This window comes from Brassica napus, chromosome A9, assembly GCF_020379485.1.
Source record: "Brassica napus cultivar Da-Ae chromosome A9, Da-Ae, whole genome shotgun sequence".
Classification (NCBI taxonomy): Eukaryota; Viridiplantae; Streptophyta; class Magnoliopsida; order Brassicales; family Brassicaceae; genus Brassica; species Brassica napus.
In genome coordinates, this window is record NC_063442.1 from 15979423 (window position 1) to 16003381 (window position 23959).

Below are 23959 nucleotides of genomic sequence, written 5' to 3' on the forward strand. Positions count from 1 at the left end.
GGTCACAAAAAGTAGATTATCTAGGTGGTGTCGTGAAGATGACCACACTGATCCTACTATCTTTTTTCTTTGTCAACAAGATGGCGACATTGTCATGACACAATAGAAGTGAACAAAAACGAAGATGAAACGGTGTACATTACATATGGAATATCATTTATGTAATGTATGGATAGGATAGGAGAAGAACAACAAGTGGTGAAATCTCAAAGGAGTGTCATGAGAACACAAATCCTTTGGTTTCCTTAAAATATCCATTGAAACTATGGAGTTATGTGTTCTCAGGTCACCCCTTCGAGTTCCTCTGTTCCATTACTTCATTCCCCTTTTGAATTTGTATCTAAATTTGCAGTGTGGTGGTGGTACATTGAAGGAGCAAGTTTGATGGTTTTGGAGTTATTTTGTTGGGTTTTCTAGTAGTAGTAAAAAAAGAAACTGAAATGAAATCATCTAATAATGGTCACTGGATTACATATGAAATTCTATTTCATTTGCAGGGAAATAGAGGGAATCTAGAGACGGAAATATCTATGGCAGGCAGAAACAAACTAGTGTGACTGAGATAAATGGTTTTAGAGACAACATGCATGCCTACATATCAAAAATATAGAACAAAGTCAAATCATTCTCTTGTCCACCAGCTAAGCTGTTTCTTGTTTTTGCTTGTTTGTAGAAAATATTTTTGTATAGTTTTCTTTTCATACAAGGTACATATAACTTTTATCATAAACTTATAATCACGAGTTTTAAGCTCTATAACTCTCTTATTTTTTGTAAACACAAAAGAATGACTGAAGTTTTCTTTCCATTAATTTGATAAAAAAATATAAAGCCATGAAATTAAATTAGACAAAATAAAATTCAAAAAACCAGTGAGTATGATAAAACCAAAATCTAAGAGAACTGTAAGATTGATTAAACCAGTCAAACAAAAAGACCAATGAGCCCAATAAAACTGATGAATTCAATTGATGAAACGAACATTGATAACAAAATGTATATGAGTTTGATGATTTCAGAAGTCTTGATGATTCTTACAGTTTCAAAAGTTCCAATACTATTAATGATCTTGACAATTTTAATGATCAACAACCATACTATATCAAATCAACAAAATTGAGGAAACCTATGAATTTGATGAACTTGGAGAAAAAACAGATAAAATTGGAACACGACATGGACAGTTAAACTTTTGGTTCAAGTGGAACATTGTACAAAATTTGTATAGTTTCATTTGAAGGAGAGTATTGAAATATTGTATTATGTTTGAATATTTTGTTAATCAGTAATAACTGAAATATGATTTGCACACTTAGAATTAATTGGGAAAGCCAACAGAAAGATTCGATTCAGACTTCGTGGAGCCGGTGCTGCTGTTGCCGTCTAACAACCGTCCCCCCCCCCACTCCCGTCCCGGGGCGCTAAGGGACTGAAGGGAACAGACGGCAGTGTTTTGCTGACGCCTCGAATCAAGCTTTTGTTGCGACATGCTATGTTTTCTCCCCCATTGCTAGTAGGATATTTTATATTTAGAAAATAAATGGGATTTCTTCACATGTAAATACCATTATTTGATATTTTTTTAAATCTTTTCTATACCAATGCAACAAGTTTTTCACAGGTTTTCTCGGATTCTAATTTCCCCAAATTTTCTGACAAAGAACGCCTCAAAAGTGAAATCATTGTCATTCATCAGGGTAATTTTCTATTTTATTCAATCAATAATTTTTTTTAGTTTGTTTTAATGTTTGATTCTTTTTATAATTCAGAATCTGAATTAGCAAGAAACAATGACAAAACTCGTATGTCTCACCTCAATGGATACACATCTATTCCCGGTCACTCTTTTCATCAGAGGTTTACATGGAGGTAGACATTCGAACTCTTCTCTCTCTCTCTCTCTCTCTCTCTCTCTCTCTCTCTCTCTCTCTCTCTCTCTCTCTCTCTCTCTATATGTTGCAACAAGTTAAATAAAATGTTTTTTTTTTCAGGGAATCAAGAATCACTTTCTTGGCAAAATGAAAAAGCACTGAATAACCACATTTCTGATCTTTTCAAAAGCCTGTAACTCTTGTTTCTTCAAGATCGGTTGAAGGTTGTAACATGTTGGGGCTAACATGGATGATCCCCCCCCCCCCCAGTCTAATCCATCTTGTTCAGACATGGTTGAGAATCTTGAGAAGTTTCTTTTGGTTTCATTAAATCATAATAAGTAAATGTCTTCTTGCCTCGTTATTTTTTAGAATCTCCCAGCTCTTTGTATTGTAAATTCAAAGCTGAGCTATGAATCATTTCTTTAGATGCATCTTGGGTGGTGTTGATAGCATCGATGATGAGAATGATGATGGCTGCGATTATGGCTGTACCAATTTATGACGCTTCTTCACACATTCTATTCATTATTAATAACAATTGTTTATATATAAAATAACAGAAATTAATTCGATATCCTTTACTACTATTTAGGCCTGGGCATTCGGGGTCCCAATCGGGTTTCGGTTTTATCCAATCGGGTTTCGGTTTTTCGGGTTCATCAAAATCAGTCCCATTCGGATTATATGAAAGTTTGGTTCGGGACCGGTTCGGGTTCTATCGGGTTCGGGTCGGGGTTAGTGAATCTTCAAAGAACCGGTACAACCCAATATACTTTCGGGTTCGGGTCCCAATCGGTTTTTCGGTTTAAAAGTACCTGATTTTTACCTATTTTATAACCAAAACATGAGTAAAATCGGTTCTTCAGTTTTAAAATACCTGATTTGTACCTATTTTGTAACCAAAACTTAAGTAAAATCGATTCAAAAATAAGGAACATCAACCGTGATCATTCAAAATCAAACGAAAAGTAAACATATTTACTGATAAAAAGAAAACCAAATAAATAAAAGCATAAAACGAAAACCAAATTCTCATGAAATGAGAAATATTGTTTAACGAAAACAAAATTTAAATCTAAATACTTCAAGATTCAACGGCCATCTTTAACCATCAACCTTCATGTAATAGAACCACCAATCTTCATGTAATAGATAAGTATTTTAGATGTTCAATATTTCTTAATGTATTTTGGATACATATTAGGAATTGAGATCATGTTTGGTACAAGATCTTTTCGAGGTTTTGAATGTTTCGGGTTCTATCGGATATCCATTTAGATTCGGATTCGGTTCGGATAATACCCATAACCCAAAATACCACAAAACAAGACCCATTCGGTATTTACGTCGGGTTCGGATCGGTTCGGATTCATTTTTATCGGATCGGATTCGGTTCGAATTTTCGGGTTCGGTTTATTTGCCCAGCCCTACTACTATTCATAGCTCTTAAAGTCTGAATCTATACAGCCAAAGATCTAAAGCTTAAACCAACAGTCGTTACCAGTCAGAGCCTTAATCTAATTGTTTTGTCCTTTAGTTTATATAGTAGTTATGGTTTCATATCAGTTGTTCATAATAATTCTTGTTTTGTAAAAAAAACTGTATTTTGTGTTGTTCTCCTTTTTCTTCTTTTTTTTTATATTTATTATAGTATAATAACTTCCATAACAAGAAAATGTTAATATATTTCTTTTTTTTAAATGTTAATATACTTGTAAGAGTGATGACATGACTTTTGTGTTTCCATTTTTTTTCCTGACCTAGAAGTTCACAAATTGAAATTGAATGATGTAAACAATATGTTCTGCATGTTGACAACGAATTCAAATCATGAATTATGAGTGCCAAAAACATACATTTTCTCTTTTTACTTAATTGTTTGCTCACCTTTTTTCTTCTTTAAATTTCTCCATTGCAGCTGAAAGGTCTTTTTCCAGTTCTCTTTTTTTTTTTTTGAAGCTGTTGTTACTGAGCTTTTGGTGTCTGTATTTTCTACAGATTTTGATAGGCTTCTTGGGGAATAATTCGGCAAAATTACAATATACATTTTTAAATATCTCTTGTTGATTGATGGGTTAAATGTTGCTATGTCTAACTAAAATCTTGATGAGAAAGTGGTTGACAACCAAACTCAAAGAATTCACCAGAAAAAAAAGCTAATGCATATGTTATTGGGGGTTTTCTTACATTGACTGTATTATTAAGTCATTGTTAAAGATGTGTTATTTAAACTCTGAATTTGGCATCTTGCTTTGTGTTTGCATTTAGAATATTGACCTATTGTTTTGCAAAAACAACTTTTCAATTAATTACATATGCATGATGGTGTTAAATTTAGACAAGCCAAATGGACCAACAGTGGTATGAATTAAAGGTGTATACCATATAAACATGCAACCTTTATGGAAAATATAATATTATGCATGGTTTGGCATGTTAAACAAAATCTCTAAGCTAACATGTATTAAGAAGTGCTTATTTTGGCATGTTATGTATCGATTGTTCCGCGCTCGGTTCATCGTTATTACCATTCGGAGCCTAAAAAACGTTTTAAAAAACAATTAAGTATCCAAAACTTATTGAAACATACTAACTTTTACAATTCATCTAGAGCTGATTTTGTTTCAAAAAGAAAACACCTAGAGCTGATTTAAAGATGCAAAAAGTTTTCTTGACATATTTACTATATTATTAATTTTACGTACAAAATAACGCAAATTAAAATTAGAGAATTTGCACTGGATAACTTAAAAAGAAATTTTAATTAGGTATATGGAAATATACTGTGCAACTTTCAGAAATCCCAAATACACCCCTATAAAATTGATGATGAATTAAAGAAATAATAATAAAATGGCACTTGGTTTTGTCACAAAATACTTTACGAGTTATTGCTTCTTCTTAGTTCCTTCTTCAAGGATCTGCAATTTCAACCATTGCTTTTTTCAAATGGACTCGTGTATATGGACAGAATCGATCTCCCTTTGTTTGTAGCAGACATCAGGTGAGAGAACTTTGGATTCAATTTTACTCTGTTACATTATGCTACGAGAACATCTCCAATCCATACCTATTTTTTCATCTACTCTATTATAGAGAAGAAAATATAGAATTTTACTTTTTCACTCTGAAGTTAGGAGATTTAGATTTTATGCTTATTTACGATGATGGAATTCCAAAAAAAAAATTAAACTTTCAATACACAGTTGCCCATATCGTTTTTTCTTAGCAAAATTGAACCCTTTGACTGTGAATATATCTGGATCATGATTTGTTTGATCAGTTTTTTTTTCTTTTTAACTGGATTTGTTATTTGGATTCTAAAATGTTATGATCAGCGTAGAATTTAATATAATCAGATGATGTTAGAGTCAATATAGTCAGATCATACCTAGTAAATAACCACATTTGCAAATACTTTCGAAATTTGTATACATCTGCAATTTAGACTGAAATTTATATATTCATCTAAATGAGCCTTAAAATTAGTTAGCAGATGGTTCAAACGCAATCATCACTATTTGTTCATGTAAATAATGTATTGTCAATACGATTTTCATCCTTATTGTTGGAAAAAAAACTCAAAACATATAAAAACTCTAACCTAACACGTATAAAAAGAGTTAAAATAAAAGAGTTAAGAAAACATAAAGTTCGTTGACAAAAAAAAACATTAAGTTTTTATAGTTGATTAGTATTGCTCACCAACAACAGCAGAATAATACTACTAACAAATCCCTTTTTCTTGTGAATTTCATATAATATAATAAAATAAAAGCACCAATAGACAAAGAGACCAATTTATTAAATGCCAAGAAAAAGAAAAAAGTGCACCATGAATTGCAATTATTCTCCTCTGCTCTGCTTTCATGACTGTTTTCTTTGCTCCGCCTCCAATAAAAAAAAAGACTTTTCTAGTTTTAAAATGTTACTTAACACTATTCCAGATTTAGTTAGAAACTTAATCACTTTAATTAATTAAACTTTTGTTAATCATATCATTTAACAGTACTACTTATTTATGATTTACATATTTTCAGAAAAAAAAAAAACCATAACCGAACTCTATAACAGCAGCAAAAAGCTATATGTAATCGGAATCTCTCACTTTATTCTCTTGTCTCTAACTTTTGCCATTGTTGGTCGAAAGCTAAATCCTTTTCAGCAAATCTATTACAGGTACGCATCTCAAAAACCCTAATCTCATTACCGTCTTTGTCGTGGGTTATTGTTCTTTTTCTTTCCTGATCTGATCTCTCTCATCTCCTTCCCCATTCTCGAGATCTCATTATTAAACTTTATCCACTGAATTATTCTGAAGCTTTCTTAACGATAACGTTAATGTTCGCCGACAAACAAAAGAAGCAAAATTGGCTTATGTTTCTCACTAACTATTTTAAGTAATGTTTCTCTTTCTGGGATGTCTGATCTGCTAGATTTGTCTGCAGGTTAGTTTTGCTTAAGCCAAGATTCGATTGGCATTGCCTTGAGAGTTAATCTTCAATTTGGGCTTACATCAAGATCTATTACCTGAGTGCCCATTTCCTGATTTGGATCATCAGAGTGTAAAAACCTAAACTTTCTGAGCCTCAAGCTTTCAACAGATGGGCTTGATCAGGTGATGAGACTATGTACTACTTCAAGATCAGGACAGCAAGAGAAAGTGTTTGGTTTCTGATATGACAAGTCCTTGGTACAAGAGTATTTCCTCTGTTCTTGGTCTCAGAGGGTTGCTGTTCTTTATACTCGGTGTTGTGGCTCTTGTTACCATTTTAGCACCATTGACATCAAACTCATACGAAGCTTCTTCAACGCTAGTGCCCAACGTTTATAGTAACTATAGGAGGATAAAGGAGCAAGCTGCTGTTGATTATCTTGATCTAAGGTCTCTCTCACTAGGGACTACTCTTAGAGAGTTTCCTCTATGTGGTAAAGAAAGAGAGAGCTATGTGCCTTGTTATAACGTCACAGGGAATTTACTTGCTGGGCTTCAAGAGGGTGATGAGTTGGATCGGCACTGCGAGTTTGAGAGAGATAAGGAGAGATGTGTAGTACGTCCTCCAAAGGACTATAAGATACCACTTAGGTGGCCACTTGGTAGAGATATCATATGGAGTGGGAACGTGAAAATAACCAAAGACCAGTTGCTTTCTTCAGGAACCGTGACAACGAGGTCCTCTTCTTGCTTTTGACGCTTGACAGTTTCTTAAAATATAGTTTCTCATCTTTTTGGTTGTTGTCATTGTTAGGTTAATGTTGCTTGAGGAGAATCAGATCACCTTTCACTCGGAAGATGGCTTGATCTTTGATGGGGTCAAAGACTACGCTCGTCAAATTGCTGAGATGATTGGCTTAGGAAGCGATACTGAGTTTGCTCAAGCTGGTGTAAGTCTTACTAGCTTATATAGGCATGCGGGTTACGTTAGTTCGTTTTTTTTTGTCGGTTGGTTCTCAGAATTCGGTTGGTTTGGTTCGGTTTGGCTGAATCGTAGAACTGAACCGAAAAATGTTTGGCACGGTTTTCGGTTAGCTTGGTTCAAGAAATTTCTATAGAACTTGGTTAAATTTCGGTTTAAATTGGTAAAAAAAATTTGGTTAAGTTCGGTTATTTCAGTTTTGATTTTGGTTAGTTCGGTTCGGAATTTTGGTGTAGTTTGGCTTATTTCTTTTTTAGAAAACCGAACTAACCGAATTAACAAACCGGAAACCGAATTAAAAAAACAATTGCTGAACTGAACCAAACCTCCTAAAGAAAACTGAACCCAAAACCGAACATTTCGGTTAGGCAGGTTCGGTTCGGTTGCCTAATCTTATTCATTGTTTTTCAATTCCAGCTTCTGAGATTTCTTTTGGTGCTTGCAGATACGGACTGTGTTAGACATTGGTTGCGGATTTGGTAGCTTTGGTGCACATCTAGTGTCTTTGAAAATGATGCCTATATGTATAGCAGAGTATGAGGCAACTGGGAGCCAAGTCCAGTTAGCTTTAGAGAGAGGCCTTCCTGCAATGATTGGCAACTTTTTTTCAAAACAGCTTCCTTATCCAGCATTGTCTTTTGACATGGTCCACTGTGCTCATTGTGGTACTACTTGGGACATCAAAGGTAATAAATTGCATGTTTGGTTCATTGTCTTTGAAGTTGGGTGATCATGATGACGTTTTCTGTTTGTCCCTTGAGCAGATGCAATGCTACTTTTGGAAGTGGACCGTGTCCTGAAACCGGGAGGGTACTTTGTTTTGACCTCTCCAACGAACAAAGCGCAGGGAAACTTGCCAGACACGAAGAAGACGAGCATCTCAACGCGGGTGAATGAGTTGTCTAAGAAAATCTGTTGGAGTCTAACAGGGCAGCAGGATGAGACGTTTCTTTGGCAGAAAACTACAGATTCAAATTGCTATTCGTCTCGGTATGTATGATTTTGAAAGTGTATGTTTGGCTTTTTCTACCAATGCCAATGTTCAAGAAATCGCTAGGCGGTAGTTAAGCGTATTATTGATTAGGCAAATGTCTAGACCAATTTTTTAACTGTTTAACCAATTTAAAAAAAAAAAAATCATTCTATAAAAAATCATTTCCGAATAGGAGCACTGCCTAGATTGATTTTTAGAACACTGGCTAATGTTGTTTGTTTCTTGTGTATAGGTCTGAAGCTTCTATACCTCTTTGCAAAGAAGGAGATAGTGTTCCCTATTACCACCCATTGGTTCCATGTATAAGCGGAACCACAAGTAAACGCTGGATCCCTATTCAGAATAGATCTGCTGTTTCATTAACTACCTCAGCTGGGCTTGAAATCCATGGAAAGTGTTTCTTCCTCTTTCTCTTTCATTCTTTCTGTTTCACTTGGTACTTACATTTTCTCAATGTTTCAGGTTTAAAACCCGAAGAGTTCTCGGAAGATACACAAGTATGGAGATCAGCACTTAAGAACTACTGGTCCTTGCTTACACCTTTGATATTCTCTGACCATCCAAAGAGACCCGGTGACGAAGATCCTCTCCCTCCTTTTAACATGATACGCAATGTGATGGACATGAATGCTCGTTTCGGGAACTTAAACTCTGCTTTGCTCGACCAAGGAAAGTCCGCTTGGGTGATGAACGTTGTCCCAGTCAATGCGCGTAACACTCTTCCTATCATACTTGATCGTGGCTTTGCCGGTGTTCTACATGACTGGTGAGTGCGTAGATGGTTAAAGAAGCCTTTCTTTTCGAATAAGAGATTCTTGAATATGTTTTTGTTCACTGTGCAGGTGTGAACCATTCCCAACGTACCCACGAACGTATGACATGCTTCATGCTAATGAGCTTCTCACGCTTCTTAGCTCAGAACAGTGCAGCCTAATGGACTTGTTCTTGGAGATGGATCGGATTCTTCGCCCTGAGGTTCATATTATAAACTACCATTCTTGTTTTTTCTCCTCCAAGAAACCAAAAATAAACATTTGTGTGATTGGTTTTAATAGGGATGGGTTGTTATAAGCGACAAGCTGGGAGTAATCGAGATGGCACGTGCACTGGCAACACGAGTGCGGTGGGAAGCACGAGTCATTGATCTTCAAGACGGAAGCGACCAAAGACTTCTCGTCTGTCAAAAACCATTTCTCAAAAAATAACTCGCAATCAACATTTTAAAAGAAGTATATTCTTTCACTACATATAAACAAACACTCACTAGTCACTACTACACAGTATTTTCATGGGCAAGTTCTCTGTAAAGAAGAACTCGAAGAAGCTTTTGTAATGAGTGGAAGCTGTTAGCTTTGAGTAGAAGGAAAAAAAAAGGTTAGATTCAATATTCTTTGATTCTTCCTTTTCTTGTTTAACTTTGCTCTTGAACAGAACTGTAGCTTCTATATTTTTCAGTCATCCTATTTTTGTTTGATCTTTAATTTTTTTGTAAAAGAGATTGCTTCTTGTTATTTCATTTTTGAAATGTATTTTTTGAAGGTACTGAGATGATAGTAAAGTGGAGTTATGTACACGAAATATATTAATAAGTCCATGAATGTGTTAAACTTACGAGGAAGATGTTTTAGGATGGGTAATTATAATGCATTTTTAATTGTTTATCTATGCGAGAGCAACTAGAAGTTACAAATTATTATAACGATAATTTGATTGGTGTCTCTTTTCAAAAATTATCGAATTATATAAAAATGAAAAAACAGTGGAGATGCGGCGGATCGAACCCCGTGCCTCTCGCATGCAAAGCGAGCGCTCTACCATTTGAGCTACATCCCCAATTGATAGAATTATTCATTATTGTCTAATATATATGTTTGTAAAAACATTGTTCAGTACTTGCTTGGTTTATTTACAATATTTTACATGGAGGGAAATAATTTTAATAAATACAAATTAGGATGCTTTTACATAGCAAGCCTCACTTAATAGCAAACAAATATATATTTTTTTATTTTCCTTTTTCATAGTCATCTCTTTGGTCTCATATTATATGTCAATACTAGATTTTTCACCCGCACATCCGTACGGGTAGATTTTCATTTTATAAATATATTACAGATACTATCGCAAAACTTTCAAAGATATAATTTACATTTTAGTATTATATATTGTGTAAATCTATAATGTTATTGATTAAGTTTCTTATTCGATATTAATAATGTATAATAATTTTTTTTTTACATTTTACTTTATTATTAATTGTTATTATATATTAATATATATTCGAGTTTGGTAAAATAAATTCATAGTATGAAATAAACAAATTGAGAATCTCCTTCATTTTTTTCTAATTTTTACAAACTGGATACAACACATTTTAAAATTTTATTTAGTTACTATAGAACTGATATTTTCTTAGCATAATTTATATTTCTATGTTATTTATTTTAGTATATTGTGGGATTTTATAAGTAAATAGATTATAATAATACTATATTATCAATTATGAAATCAATCACTGCATTAATTTAAAAATATTTTAAAATTTTATTAAAATTTTGTTAGATTTTTCCAACATATTTTGTTATAAGTAAAAATAAAATTTAAATTTACATTAAAATTTATTTATTAATATCTATATAATTTATAAGATTTTTTTAGAAATGTTATATATTAAATATATTAACTTAAATAATCAAATAGATGTAATTGATGAAATAGGCCTAGTATGAATTTTTTATGGTATTTCTTTTAATAAAGATGATATAGAATATAATTATAAAATTTGAAAAATAGCATACACTTTTATTTTATTTTGTTTTATAATAAAATATTATTTAAATTAATGTATAATAGTATATATTATTAATTACGAAATTAATCAATGGTATTCATTTAAATAAAATATTTTAAAATTTTAGAAAGATTTTGTTAGATTTTTTCTCAATATTTTGTTATAACTAAAGATAAAATTTAAATTTACAGTTAAAATTGATTTATTATTAATATCTTTATATATTTAATAGATTAATGTACATAATTAAATAAATGTAATTAATAAAATGAACCTAATTATAAGGCTAGTATGACTTTTTATGGTAGATAAAAATGGTACTTCTCTTTTAATAGAGAAGATGTGGCATCAATATTTAGAGAGTGTGTTAAATCATCCCTATGATTATGTTATTAAAGTCCAAATGCTTATAATCGTTTTTCATTAGAATTGTGTTTTTCATTAAAATTGTGTAGGTGTCTGTTTAGTCAATAAATTCGATAAAACAATTTTTAATGGACTTTTTTTTTAAAAGAGTGGATTTAGACATTCAAAAAATTAATTTAAATGTCCACCTAAATATTAATCTAAAGTTGTAACTGATTATCAATTTAAAGAATATCATAAATTAATGAAATTAAAAAAAATACAACGTAGATAAATGAAACAAAGAAAATTATAGAATAAAAAAAATTGAATTTCATTCCACTCATTCCACTTGTTCATGAGTTTTTTTAATCATGAATATTTTATAACTACATTTCATTTTTTTTCTAGACATTCCATTACAAAACCTTGTAACCAAGTATCACCGTTAGCTATTTGCTTGAACATCGCTTGAGCAAACCGACCGGTTGAGCATATTCCCATCCAACGGTTGGATATCAATTACACACACACACAGAGTTACCATCTTCCCTCCTACACTCGATCAAACCCCCCACAGGTTAAACTCACTCCTTTCCAAGTTTTCCAGAAAAAGAAAGCCCTCCCCTCCCCTCCCCTCCCCAGGTCTGTCTAAGCTAATTTCGCCATGGATCCTCAGCAGCAGCGGAGAACTGAAACCGGTCCCCGTCCTCCCGTCGGTGAACCCGGCGGCGACCTCACTTCGATTTTCATCGCGTTCGGTGTTTTCATCGCAATCGCCGCTTTGGTATATCAAAACCCATCCTTACTTTGAATCGGTTCTCCCTTTCGATTTAGAACCACTCCTTTGTCGGAATGTCTGACTTTCGTATCCTTTAGTTGACTTGACTCTCCACCTTGACTCGATCTTAGTTTCGTTTTATCATATTTGTGTGTGCCCAACATACTCGATCGAGAGATACCTAACTCACTACCGATTGAGATCTTGCTCTCTGTGTTGCGTTGGACTGTAATAACATTATTTGGTTATCATACAACATTGTTCATGTTTTTTGGGTATTAACAGGTCATGTCCCCTTCATCGCTGGTGCACCAAGTCCCTGAAGGTCACGTTGGAGCTTATTGGAGAGGTGGTGCTCTTCTCAACATCATCACAGAGCCTGGTAACCATCCCTTCTCTCAGTGTCTGTCATCACGGTTTAGCTCTTTTTTCTTAACACTGCTCTTCTTGCTTCAGGTTTTCATTTGAAGCTGCCTTTCATTACCAACTACGAGCCTGTTCAAGTTACTCTCCAAACAGATCAAGTGAGTCTTTTTCACCATTAGAAAGCTTTGATGTGTTTAGGTTGTTTGCTTTTTTTAAGTAATTGCTTCTCTCTATGTGCCTTTAGGTGAAGGATATACCATGTGGTACCAAAGGAGGTGTCATGATTACCTTTGAGAAGATTGAAGTAACACCTTTATGAATTTTTTATTTTTGTTTCTCTGCTTATCTTAATAACATGTATTATTGACCAGAATTATAAATAAAAAAATTGTTTTAGGTTGTTAATCGTCTGCGTAAGGATTATGTCTATGACACTTTGCTCAACTACGGTGTCGACTATGATAACACATGGATATACGACAAGATTCACCACGAGATCAACCAGTTCTGCAGCTCTCATTCGCTTCAGCAAGTCTACATTGACATCTTTGACCAGGTAGCTAGATTTGGAAGCCATTGTAACCTTCATGTGAACATAGTATCTTTGATCTTAACGGTTTGGTAGCTTCATAGTATCTTTTGTAATTCACTTAAAAATCAAAGGTGTGTTTCAGATTGATGAACGAATGAAAGAGGCTCTTCAGGCTGATTGCACACGTTATGCTCCAGGAATTGAGATTATTAGTGTGCGTGTCACTAAGCCTAAAATTCCAGAGAGTGTGAGGCGCAACTTTGAGCAGATGGAAGAGGAACGCACTAAGGTACATTCTCTTTTGACTCCTTGGCTCTTAGTTCTGCTATTCATGAGTTAGGAATCTGTTTAGCAATACAGAACGGGTTAGACTGTTTACACAATTGAAAACTGATGACTTGTTTTGGAAGGTTTTGATTGCTATTGAGAAACAAAGAGTTGCTGAGAAAGAGGCAGAGACAAAGAAGATCATGGCCATTAGTGAAGCCGAGAAGAACGCCAATGTTAGTAAGATTCTGATGGAACAGAAGCTGACTGAGAAAGACAGTGCACGGAGAGAAGCGGATATCGAGAATCAGATGTATCTTGATCGTCAAAAGAGTCTCGCCGATGCTGATTACTACCGGTAATAGCCACTCTTTATTATCATTAAGCAAACAAAGAACATCTAAACAATGGGTCTAATGGTTTCATTCGCTCTGATCACTGTCACTAGTGTACTGAAAGAAGCTGAAGCAAACAAGTTGAAGCTCACTCCTGAGTTTCTCGAACTTAAATTCATCGATGCCATTGCTCACAACACCAAAATGTTCTTCGGTGACAAGGTTTTCCTCCACACTATCTCGTTTCTTAACTATCATCTCTTATAATTCTCTGTTTCTTCTGTTCTAAAGAAATATTTTTATTACTACCCTGAAGGTACCTAACATGGTGTTGGATCAAAGGCTACTTGGGAACTTCCTCAATCACTCGACTAAAGACAAATCTAATGATGGGAACTCGGAAAGGGCCACTGATTCTGATTCATAGAACATGTTCAGTCCCCACCAAGGAAAACAAAAACTTTCTTTTGTTATTGCTTATTACTGAAAACTTGGACGCTTCTCTTGTGGCGATCATTTTACTGCAACTTAATCTCTTAAATAAACATGTTTTCTTTTGTTCGAAAATCTATCTCTTTGGTACTAAGACCAGCTCTAGCTTCTTTGAACATCTCCTCCTTCAATTGAGTGTAAGCCTTTATTATAATATGAAATGTAGTTTGTCCAAAAAAAAAAGAATTAGATGACAAAACACTTTATTTTGGACCTAAAGGATCATGACTCACGAGAGACGAGGAAAAACATATTCAACCATTGAATAAACTCTTTAGGCAAAGGTGTTATATATCAGCTCTCTTCAAAATCTTTTATGGAAACCAATATTCAGGGGAAGTCCATTTAAAGCTCAACTAAAGAAAATTAAAAAATACTTAAATGTTTGATAATCAGAATTAAATTGCATGCTGGACAAAAAAAAATGGAGGTTCTATATGCTTCGGATATTGGCCTAAACTCAAAAACTATTAATAACGCCTTGTAAAATTTAGTTAGTCGATCTAAACCCCCAAAAAGGTGCACTTAAAATTATTCCGCTGCCGGGCTTCTCGTAATCAGCCAAATGTGCTACATTAGATCTTGCTTATGTTGCAACTCCAATCATATTTAATTATTACGTAAAACTCACATGGGCCTTAATAATGCCTGTTACACTAAACTGTTTATTAAACTCACTAAGAGCTGTTGTATAAAGCCGACAACATACTCAAGAGAAAAACGAGGAAAAACAAATTACTATATAACATTGTTTTGGAACACATCTATATAATTAACAGAGTGTAATACTTTCATAACTATATTTATCTATTAGTCTTGTGACGTTGTGGCAAAAATAGGAACAATTGCACGTTTTGACCATTATGTCTCTCTGATTTTACCCAAAACGCCCAAAAGGTTTGAATACTGCAAATCTCACATATTCTCTGTTTTTAGTAACATGTGAAGAAATAGTTGACCACCTGTCAAACTCAGACTCAAAGTCCAAGTTTGTCTGAGCTCTTGTTTGGTCTTATTAGGCTGAAAACGCCGATTTGTCTTAATGTTCTCTGTTGACATAAACTCTGATATGTACACATGTAACTTTCTCCAAGCAACCATCACAACATACATGCAGTTATAGAGAAGATCCGGTTTAGATAAACCGGACAGGACTCAAAAGCGGTGGGGTATAACCGGGTAAGAGGCAAAGCCCATAAATACCAAGAGAAAAGAGTGAGTCTTTGTGTTGAAGAAACACAAGAAGATGTATGTGATTGAGAGCAAAACAGCAGCTATAGGATGTATGATACTTTCGTTATGTTGTTTGGGAAGTTGGCCAGCGATTTTGACTCTTTTGGAGAGAAGAGGTCGTCTTCCTCAACATACTTTTCTTGATTTCACAACCGCTAACCTCTTGTCCGCGATTGTGATCGCATTTACACTCGGTGAGGTTGGAAAAAGCACGTTTCAAACGCCTGACTTCACCATTCAGCTCCTTCAAGTTTGGTCTCATCTTCTTTAGATTCCTTAATTACATAGGCCACGCCATTTTTGCGTTTGCGATTGTTTTATTGAAGGAATCACTTTTGTGTAGGATAATTGGCCGTCGGTGTTGCTTGCAGTCGTTGGCGGCGTGCTTTTAAGCGTTGGGAATTTAGCGACTCAATACGCTTTAGCGTTTGCCGGTTTACCGGTTACCGAAGTTATAACCGCAAGCATCACCGTTGTCATTGGTATGTTTCCTCTTTCACCTATAAACGCCTCAATTGTTTCAACGCCATCTCCGCGTTTGCGTTAAGGTGGTGAAATTAAATTAAGAATAAAAGTGAAAGGTGTTGAAATCAAATTAAGAATAAAAAAAATCATTTTTATAGATGTGAAATATTTATAATATTTTCATATAATATTTTCAGACAACAAACGGAGAGGTTAATAATATCTCAACGTTATGAATCAATCACTGATGTTGTTTTTGGTTTCTTGCATGTCACGGTGAGTTCTATAGGAACCACGTTGAATTATTTCTTGGACGACAAGATAAACAGAGCGGAGGTTCTTTTCCCAGGAGTAGGCTGCTTCTTGATCGCTGTCTTCCTTGGCGCTGCTGTTCACTATTCTAATGCAGCTGATGTCAAAGCTAAACTAGAGTCTTTACCTAGCGAGTATAAAGCTGGGACACACAGGGAAGGGTAAGAAGATGCTAAAGTAGTTCCGAAGTAAAAAAAACTGCATTATATTCTAATAGGGCTGTAGGATGTTACAGGAGTAACATGTTCCATGTTAACTTAAAGATTTAAAAATTTCACAGGGATTTCTATTCTTCCATTAGAAAAGGTGAGGACAACCCTGAAAAAGGTAAGCCCTATTATATATTTTATAAGATTGAGAAACTTTGTGATGATCTTTATGATCTATTCTTAGGTTTGTCCTTACCCTTAACAGAGGAAACTGATCTCGAGTCTCATGAGCAACCAGTAGAAAAAGCGAAAGCGGGGACTGCAGGATTCTTTGTAGAGCTAGAGAACAAAAGAGCAATCAAGGTTCAGTCACATTGACCAAAGAGAAAAAAAAACTCGAAACCTTGAACTCAAAGTTCGAAACTTGTTATGCAAGATTGCATAACAAAAGGAGAGTATATTCTTGGTAGGCGTTAAGAAAAAAACTTCTCATTGGCAGGTCTTTGGAAAGAGCATAATGATCGGACTCTTTTTAACGCTCGTCGCTGGAACCTGTCTCTCTTTGTTCTCTCCTGCATTCAACTTGGCAACAAATGATCAGTGGAGCACATTGCCAAAAGGCGTGCCTAAGCTTGTTGTCTACACGGCCTTCTTCTACTTCTCCATCGCGGGTTTTCTCATCGCTCTGATTCTAAACCTCATCTTTCTTTACCGGCCTATGGCAGGCTTAGCGAAATCATCGCTTAAGAAATATGTAAAAGATTCTAAAGGTAGAAGTTGGGCTGTTTTTGCTGGCTTCTTGTGTGGGTTTGGTAATGGTTTGCAGTTTATGGGAGGTCAAGCTGCTGGATACGCGGCTGCAGACTCTGTCCAAGTTAGTTTTTGATCTCTTGGTTTAGTTTGTTCATACTTGTTTGATTTTGAGTATACGAGTGTCATTTGTTTTGGTTTTATTAGGCACTACCTCTTGTGAGCACATTTTGGGGTATAATTTTGTTTGGAGAGTATCGGAGATCGTCCAGAAGAACTTATGTACTTCTGGTTAGCATGTTGCTCATGTTTGTGGCGGCAGTGGCCATTCTCATGGCGTCTTCTGGTCGCCGTGGTCACCGGAAATGATGACATTTTCTTATATAGTTTTACTATACGTTTGAGGGCTCGTTATGGATATCAATAATCGAATGTTACGTTTATTTTTATTTTCTAATCAAGTTGGAAAATATTTGGTATATTTCTAAAGTACCTTATAGTTTCCTCATCTATACTATTAAAGCAGGATCCTATTGTCATAATTACCTTAGGGGCATGTTTCCTTCACTAACATTGCATGTTTCATTAAGGGCAATTAAGTAATATTAATAACAAATCTATATTGGGTCATTATTTTTGGATCCAGCCCAAATCAAATCTCTCTTGGGTCATTTGGGCCTATTAAAAAATCAGATTCAATTCTCATTTTTTTTTTCCTTTGGGCCATTGAGTCCAAGTTAAAATATTTTTTTTTCAACTATTCTTAATTATTATTTTTTTTCTTTTCTTAATATAATTTAAGCATTCATAAAAATAATTGATTTTTTTATTGAAAAGTATAAATCTTTATTAAAAGTATATAATTTTTTAATTAAAATATTAACCACATAGTAAAATTAATTTATCAGAGTTATACCAACTTAATTCATTAAAAAAATAAAATTTAATTTTTTAAACATAAATAGTCATTTAAAATGAAATACGATAAATAAAGATAAAATTTTTAAGTCTTTTATAAAATAAAACACAAATATATAAAAATGTGACATTTACTAAATATTTATCAATTGAAAAAAAAAATAATAATAAACCCGCGCCTTGAAAGCGCGGGTCAAAATCTAGTTCTACTTATAGCTTTATCTGAACAACATTGCGTGTTATGCATAAGTTCAAATACAATTTAAAGTTGTAAATTAGTCATAACACTGTACGACGTAACTCAAATTTCAATGCTTTAAAGTTCAAATAATTCATGATTTATATTGTTCTGAGTTGGTAAAACCAAACCGTACCGAACCGAGATAGACAATATGGTTTGGTTTTGGTATATACCATATAAACCGAATGAATATAATTTTATAAAAACTGTAGGATTTGGATATGGTTTGGTATATAACCGATTAAACCGAATAAATCGAACAAAACCGATTAAAAGTAAACATGTAAATATATATCTATTTTATAACAATACATGAAAATCTATTTGTTACATAAATTAATAAACAACGTTAATTTGTAAAACACTTGAACTATAATTAAATAACAATACATCGCAATTAAGACATTTTATTTTCTACGTCTTTTTTGATTTTTTTGCTTTATTTTTGTCTTCACTAAATTAATATGAAGATTATAAATTTGATGGACAATAATTAATGGAAAATTTTCACAACTTTTTTTTTATCTGTAAATAAATAGAGTTTCGTGTTCAATTGAAAAATTATGACTTTAATGAACACTAAATATGGAAGAGTGGAAAAACTTTTCTTTCATGTATTTGTTTTGTTTCATATTTTTATTTTCAAAATTTTAAGCTTTCATTTTAGTTATAGATTTGATTATTTTATTTGATGGTAGAAGCATTTTACGTTTTTTTTTATTTATTTGAACATATAATATATTTTTAATAAATGATTGTGTTGACAATATGACTCTAAAATTTATATAATATGATTTCAAACTAAATAATTATGTTTTTTGGTATAAAACCGAATAAACCGAAAACCGACAGTATATAAACCGAACCGAACCGAAGTAAATATGGATTTATAATGGTAGTTATATTTTACTAACCGAAATACCGAAAACCGAAAAAAACCAAACCTAAACCGAACCGATATCCGGATTGAACTCCCTTACTTATGAGAGATCCATAACTTCAGTTAAATCAATGATAAATTAGTCCACATAATGAACATATGCCCCGTGTTGCGATGCGGAATGTAAGTGATGTGATCCGAGAAAAGTGGTGAATTTGAAGCTTGTTATATAGCCAAAGGAATCATGCACGTTCTTTCGAACAAGATACTCGTATTATACTTAAGAAGTACCCGTCACAAGCTATGACTGGAAGTCATATAGTTCGATAAAATTTACAAACTGGAGTAGCCTAGTTTACAAGAAATGTAAAAGGTATTCTTATCTCCCAAATAAATCAAGAAAGGGCTTTGTTAACTGATACTCTGATAGTGATAGTGGCCTCATTTGAACTTATAGTGATGAGTGACAAATATTTAAAAAGACTTCTCTTGTGCGCCTGATTTATTCTCCTCCACATAATCATTGGGAAAAACTGTTTCTCACAAGTCACATCTAGTGATCCAGATGAAATAATTTAGTCCAACTGTTCGCATCCAACATATTTGAATAAGCTGTTGCACACTTGCACCCATATATACATACACTCATTCGGTTTCAACCAAACCTATTCTAAAGTAAGTATTATATCAAACAAAACTTGAATCACTTATTTATATAAGTTTACTTGTAGTCCAAGAATGGCCGCATAGAGCGTATGTTAGGAGAAACAACTGTCCCACCGTCTCTAGACCCACAAAACGGCGTCTTTTCCAAAGACTCAATCTACTCCCCGGAGAAAAACCTCTCCATCCGCATATACCTGTGAGGCCTTGGTGTCTCGTTGGGCCATTCTTGGGCTTATTGGGCTTCGGATAGAACCTGAAAAGAAGACAAGAATAAGATTAATTCTTGTGAAACAAGGAACTCCTAGTTCTAAAGGGAAACAGATACGTATGGCGGTGGATTACTAAATCCTGTTCCAAGTAGAACTAGCTTAGATCTTGTAGTATAAATAGACTTCTCCTATCATTGTTTTAGATACAGAAACATAAAAACTCTCTAAAGCATAGAACACGCAACTAGTGCGAAGCTTGTAACGTTTTCGATTCATAGTGATATAGAGTTTGTCTCCGGTTTGGAGAGGACTCGCCCAACATATTGTTGTGTCGATTTACTTGTTACAAGAAACAGCCAAGGTCGATTCTCTACAAGTGGTATCAGAGCTTAGGCTAACAGAGATCCTAGTTACAGAGATTCGAAGGCAAGATTCAATAAACAAGCAAGGAGAATTCTTATCTGGTGCGGAGAAGAAGACTCAGCTCGTTGGTGATTGAAGCTTGAAGACTACGGCGTGTTACAGCAACCTGCAAACAAAGGAAAATAAGTTTACGGGTTATAAGAAAGATGGAAGCAATTTCAAAGAAATTTGAAGTGGAAAAATTCGATGGCAAAGGTGATTTTGGTCTATGGAAGTATAAGATGCTGTGTCAGCTAGAGATTTTTGGTTTGGGGTCTGTTCTTAAGGAGAAAACTCCTTCTACGGATGTTGAAGGTGAAGAACAGAAAGATGAAAAACCTGATCTATGTTGATGACATGCTCATAGCATCTAAGGATTCTAAAGAAATTAAAAGAATCAAAGATAGCTTGAAGAGAGAGAGTGAGATGAAGGACCTTGGAGCAGCTTCAAGAATACTTGGAATGGATATTATTAGAGACAGGAAGAAAGGAACTCTAAAACTATCGCAAGGGAAGTATCTACAGAAGGTGCTGGAAACTTTTAACATGGCAGAGAGCAAAGCTGTGGTTACTCCTATCGGACCACAATTCAAGCTTAAAAGTTTGACACAAAAAGAAGAGCACGAGGAAGCAAGGTTCATGAACGTGATTCCATACGCATCAGTCGTTGGAAGTTTAATGTATGCAATGGTGGGATCTAGACCAGACTTATGTTTCGCAGTGGGCTTAATCAGCCGTTATATGAGCAAGCCAGGAAGAATACACTGGGAAGCTGTTAAGTGGGTGATGAGATATCTTAAAGGAGCTCTAGATTCGGATCTATTGTTTACTAAAGGAGAAGATTTCAAAGTACAAGGATTCTGTGACGCAGACTACGCAACCGATTTGGACAGAAGAAGATCCGTGACAGGATATGTGTTTCAAGTCGGAGGCAACACAATAAGCTGGAGATCAGGTCTCCAACATATTGTCGCACTATCAACGACAGAATCAGAATACATGGCATTAGCCGAAGCTTTTAAAGAAGCATTATGGCTTAAGGGGTTTGTTAGTGAATTGGGGTTCAAGCAAGATGATGTGAGAGTGTTTTCAGATTCACAGAGTGCTATACACTTAGCTAAGAATGGAGGATTCCATGAAAGGACTAAGCATATAGATACTAGACTACACTATATGAGAGACGTAATTGAGGCTGGCGACGTTACGGTTCACAAAATTCACACATCTATCAATCCTGCAGATTTCCTAACTAAGTGTGTACCTGGACAGAAGTTCGAGACATGCTTGGAGATCCTCAAGGTTCTGCCTTAGTAGGTCTCGTGTGGCTGCAGGTGACAAGACTGTCGACTCGTTCACCTCGCGGAAAGGCCACAAAAGAAAGTATCAGTTTCAGGAAAAGCAAACTGATGGTTCGACAGGGAGTTACAAAACTTGAAAAAAAAATGAATTTGAGTGAAGGAGATTACCTTTGAAGAATGGTTGTAGACAGGAGTTGTCTATGCAAGGAACCTGCAAAATTATTCATACTAGTCAAAGAATTTCTATGCAGGGGCCATAAGCTTCAATAGAAGCTGGGAAATCATTTAAAAAAGGAAGAAGCCAATATTATACGTGAAGGAGAATGTGTTGGTAGCAAAGAATCGTCTACAAACATGGCTGGAGATTAATAACAAAGGAAAATTATTATTTTTCAGTCACAGGCTCTTATAAACAGCACTGAATATATCAACTAGTGTACGTTGATAGGAAAGTTCAGATCATTACCAAAGGAAGCTAAGTTGGTGAAGAGACGTCTACATCAAGTGAGCTGTAAAAGTCAACAATATAAAGCTTTAGTAACAAAAGCTCAACGAGTTGGAAAGAGGTAACTGAACAAGAGCTAAATCAAGACACGTATTCAGGAAGGAATAAAAGTCAAAACCAAAGAAAGTACCTTTTATTTTGACAAGTATTGGTTTCGGTCTCGTGGGTGTCGTGAGATGAGATCGAGAGAGTTTGTCACGGAGACACAACGGATTCATCAAAGCTCAAGCTGGAAAACAGAATTGAAATCAAAGGTTAGAGCTTTACTCAAAATATCTAAAGAAAGAGATAAAGGAGGAGCAAAGGTAACCTGAGATATCAATGGCGGAAGCGGTAGAAGCCAACGCTGGTGAAGACAAGCGGCGGAAAAGTCAGGATCTTGTCTGGCTCACGGAGAATCGAAGAGAGGAAGTGTTCGGAGAAAATAAGAGAAGCAAGGATCGGAGAGGGCATGCGACTCCGGTGAAGCAACGTCAGGAACAGACGAAGCTTGAAGAAGACGAGGCGGCGAGCTCGTCGGTGCTTCGGTTTTTTTTCATTTTCGCAGAGAGAGAGAGAGAGAGAGAGATGGAGAAGCGGAGAAGCCGATGAATGACCAAAAGAGCCAAGGTGGAGAATGTGAGGCCTTGGTGTCTCGTTGGGCCATTCTTAGGCTTATTGGGCTTCGGATAGAACCTGAAAAGAAGACAAAGAATAAGATTAATTCTTGTGAAACAAGGAACTCCTAGTTCTAAAGGGAAACAGATACGTATGGCGGTGGATTACTAAATCCTGTTCCAAGTAGAATTAGCTTAGATCTTGTAGTATAAATAGACTTCTCCTATCATTGTTTTAGATACAGAAACATAAAAACTCTCTAAAGCATAGAACACGCAACTAGTGCGAAGCTTGTAACGTTTTCGATTCATAGTGATATAGAGTTTGTCTCCGGTTTGGAGAGGACTCGCCCAACATATTGTTGTGTCGATTTACTTGTTACAAGAAACAGCCAAGGTCGATTCTCTACAATACCTCCCGGAGAAAGCCTCCTTCCACGGAGAAAAACTCCCTCTCCTCATCTACTTACACGGTGGTGGCTTCATCGTCGAAACAGCATTCTCACCGACTTATCACACTTTACTCACTTCAACCGTCGCCGCTGCAAACTGCCGGAGTTTCTGATTCCGATCCCGTACGGAGACTCATGGGATGCTCTGAAGTGGGTGTTCGCTCATATCACTGGACCAGAACATTGGATAAACAACCACGCCGACTTCAAGAACGTGTTCTTCGCCGGAGATAGCATCATCTAGCCCTTCGAGCACTATCTTGATTCATCTGTACTTCTGTGGGGAAGACTCCGCTGGATGAATTGGAGACAAGAGATGAAGCCATGAGGAAAATGATTGAAGGTGGCTGGAGAATTGTGAGTCCGAATAGCGTAAACGGAGCGGATGACCCGTTGATTAACGTGGTCGGATCTGGTGATTCGGATCTATCCGGGTTAGGTTGCGGACGGGTTCTTGAGTATGTCAGTATTATTATTAATTCAGGACTGAAATATAATCAAAAGTGTACGTACATTCAAGTAAATTAGTAGATAAATGAGTAGATACAAGAGAAGAGCCTACAGGGGACTTAGCTAAGGTTGCAACGTGAGACTCATGCTATTTAGCACATTTGTTATGTATATTTGACTTGTTCTGTTTTCTTAGTCTTTGATTTCTGAATGATTTAGTAGTCAGCATGCTTTTCCGA

General features: G+C 35.1%; 3 protein-coding genes, 1 long non-coding RNA gene and 1 other non-coding gene across 7 annotated transcripts; 3 read left to right on the forward strand and 2 right to left on the reverse strand.

Moving 5' to 3' along the window:
* The first annotated feature begins 5898 nt into the window (after positions 1–5898).
* Positions 5899–9827, forward strand: LOC106437939 (probable methyltransferase PMT5). Its single transcript, XM_013878962.3, has 9 exons — positions 5899–6053; positions 6323–7047; positions 7124–7259; positions 7737–7977; positions 8056–8281; positions 8518–8675; positions 8748–9051; positions 9128–9260; positions 9341–9827. The coding sequence occupies exons 2-9, from the start codon at positions 6554–6556 to the stop codon at positions 9488–9490; spliced, it is 1842 nt and encodes a 613-aa protein (XP_013734416.2). The 5' UTR covers positions 5899–6053; positions 6323–6553; the 3' UTR covers positions 9491–9827.
* Positions 9828–10045: 218 nt separating this feature from the next.
* TRNAA-UGC lies at positions 10046–10118 on the reverse strand. Its single transcript has one exon. It is a non-coding gene; the product is annotated as a tRNA-Ala (tRNA).
* A 1821-nt stretch (positions 10119–11939) lies between these two features.
* Positions 11940–14269, forward strand: LOC111213475 (erlin-2-B-like). Its single transcript, XM_022715237.2, has 9 exons — positions 11940–12208; positions 12488–12584; positions 12659–12726; positions 12813–12872; positions 12966–13124; positions 13243–13389; positions 13511–13725; positions 13816–13924; positions 14019–14269. The coding sequence occupies exons 1-9, from the start codon at positions 12089–12091 to the stop codon at positions 14127–14129; spliced, it is 1086 nt and encodes a 361-aa protein (XP_022570958.1). The 5' UTR covers positions 11940–12088; the 3' UTR covers positions 14130–14269.
* Positions 14270–15243: 974 nt separating this feature from the next.
* On the forward strand, positions 15244–17606 carry LOC111213474 (ureide permease 4). 2 transcript variants are annotated; one of them, XM_022715236.2, is made up of 7 exons: positions 15244–15677; positions 15771–15909; positions 16182–16365; positions 16485–16531; positions 16619–16716; positions 16853–17227; positions 17311–17606. In XM_022715236.2, exons 1-7 carry the CDS (start codon positions 15441–15443, stop codon positions 17470–17472), a joined length of 1242 nt encoding a protein of 413 aa, XP_022570957.1. In that variant the 5' UTR covers positions 15244–15440; the 3' UTR covers positions 17473–17606. The 2 variants fall into 2 exon arrangements, with proteins under 2 accessions (XP_022570957.1, XP_022570956.1); XM_022715235.2 differs by having other exon boundaries at positions 15248–15677; positions 16598–16716.
* Positions 17607–19696: 2090 nt separating this feature from the next.
* Positions 19697–22797, reverse strand: LOC125578302. Of its 2 annotated transcripts, XR_007316390.1 has the most exons (7): positions 22533–22797; positions 22353–22451; positions 22184–22226; positions 22031–22075; positions 21886–21928; positions 21681–21775; positions 19697–20546 (listed from the first exon to the last, which is right to left on the reverse strand). It is a non-coding gene; the product is annotated as an uncharacterized LOC125578302 (long non-coding RNA). The 2 variants fall into 2 exon arrangements; XR_007316389.1 differs by having other exon boundaries at positions 21681–21928.
* Between the last annotated feature and the right edge of the window lie 1162 nt (positions 22798–23959).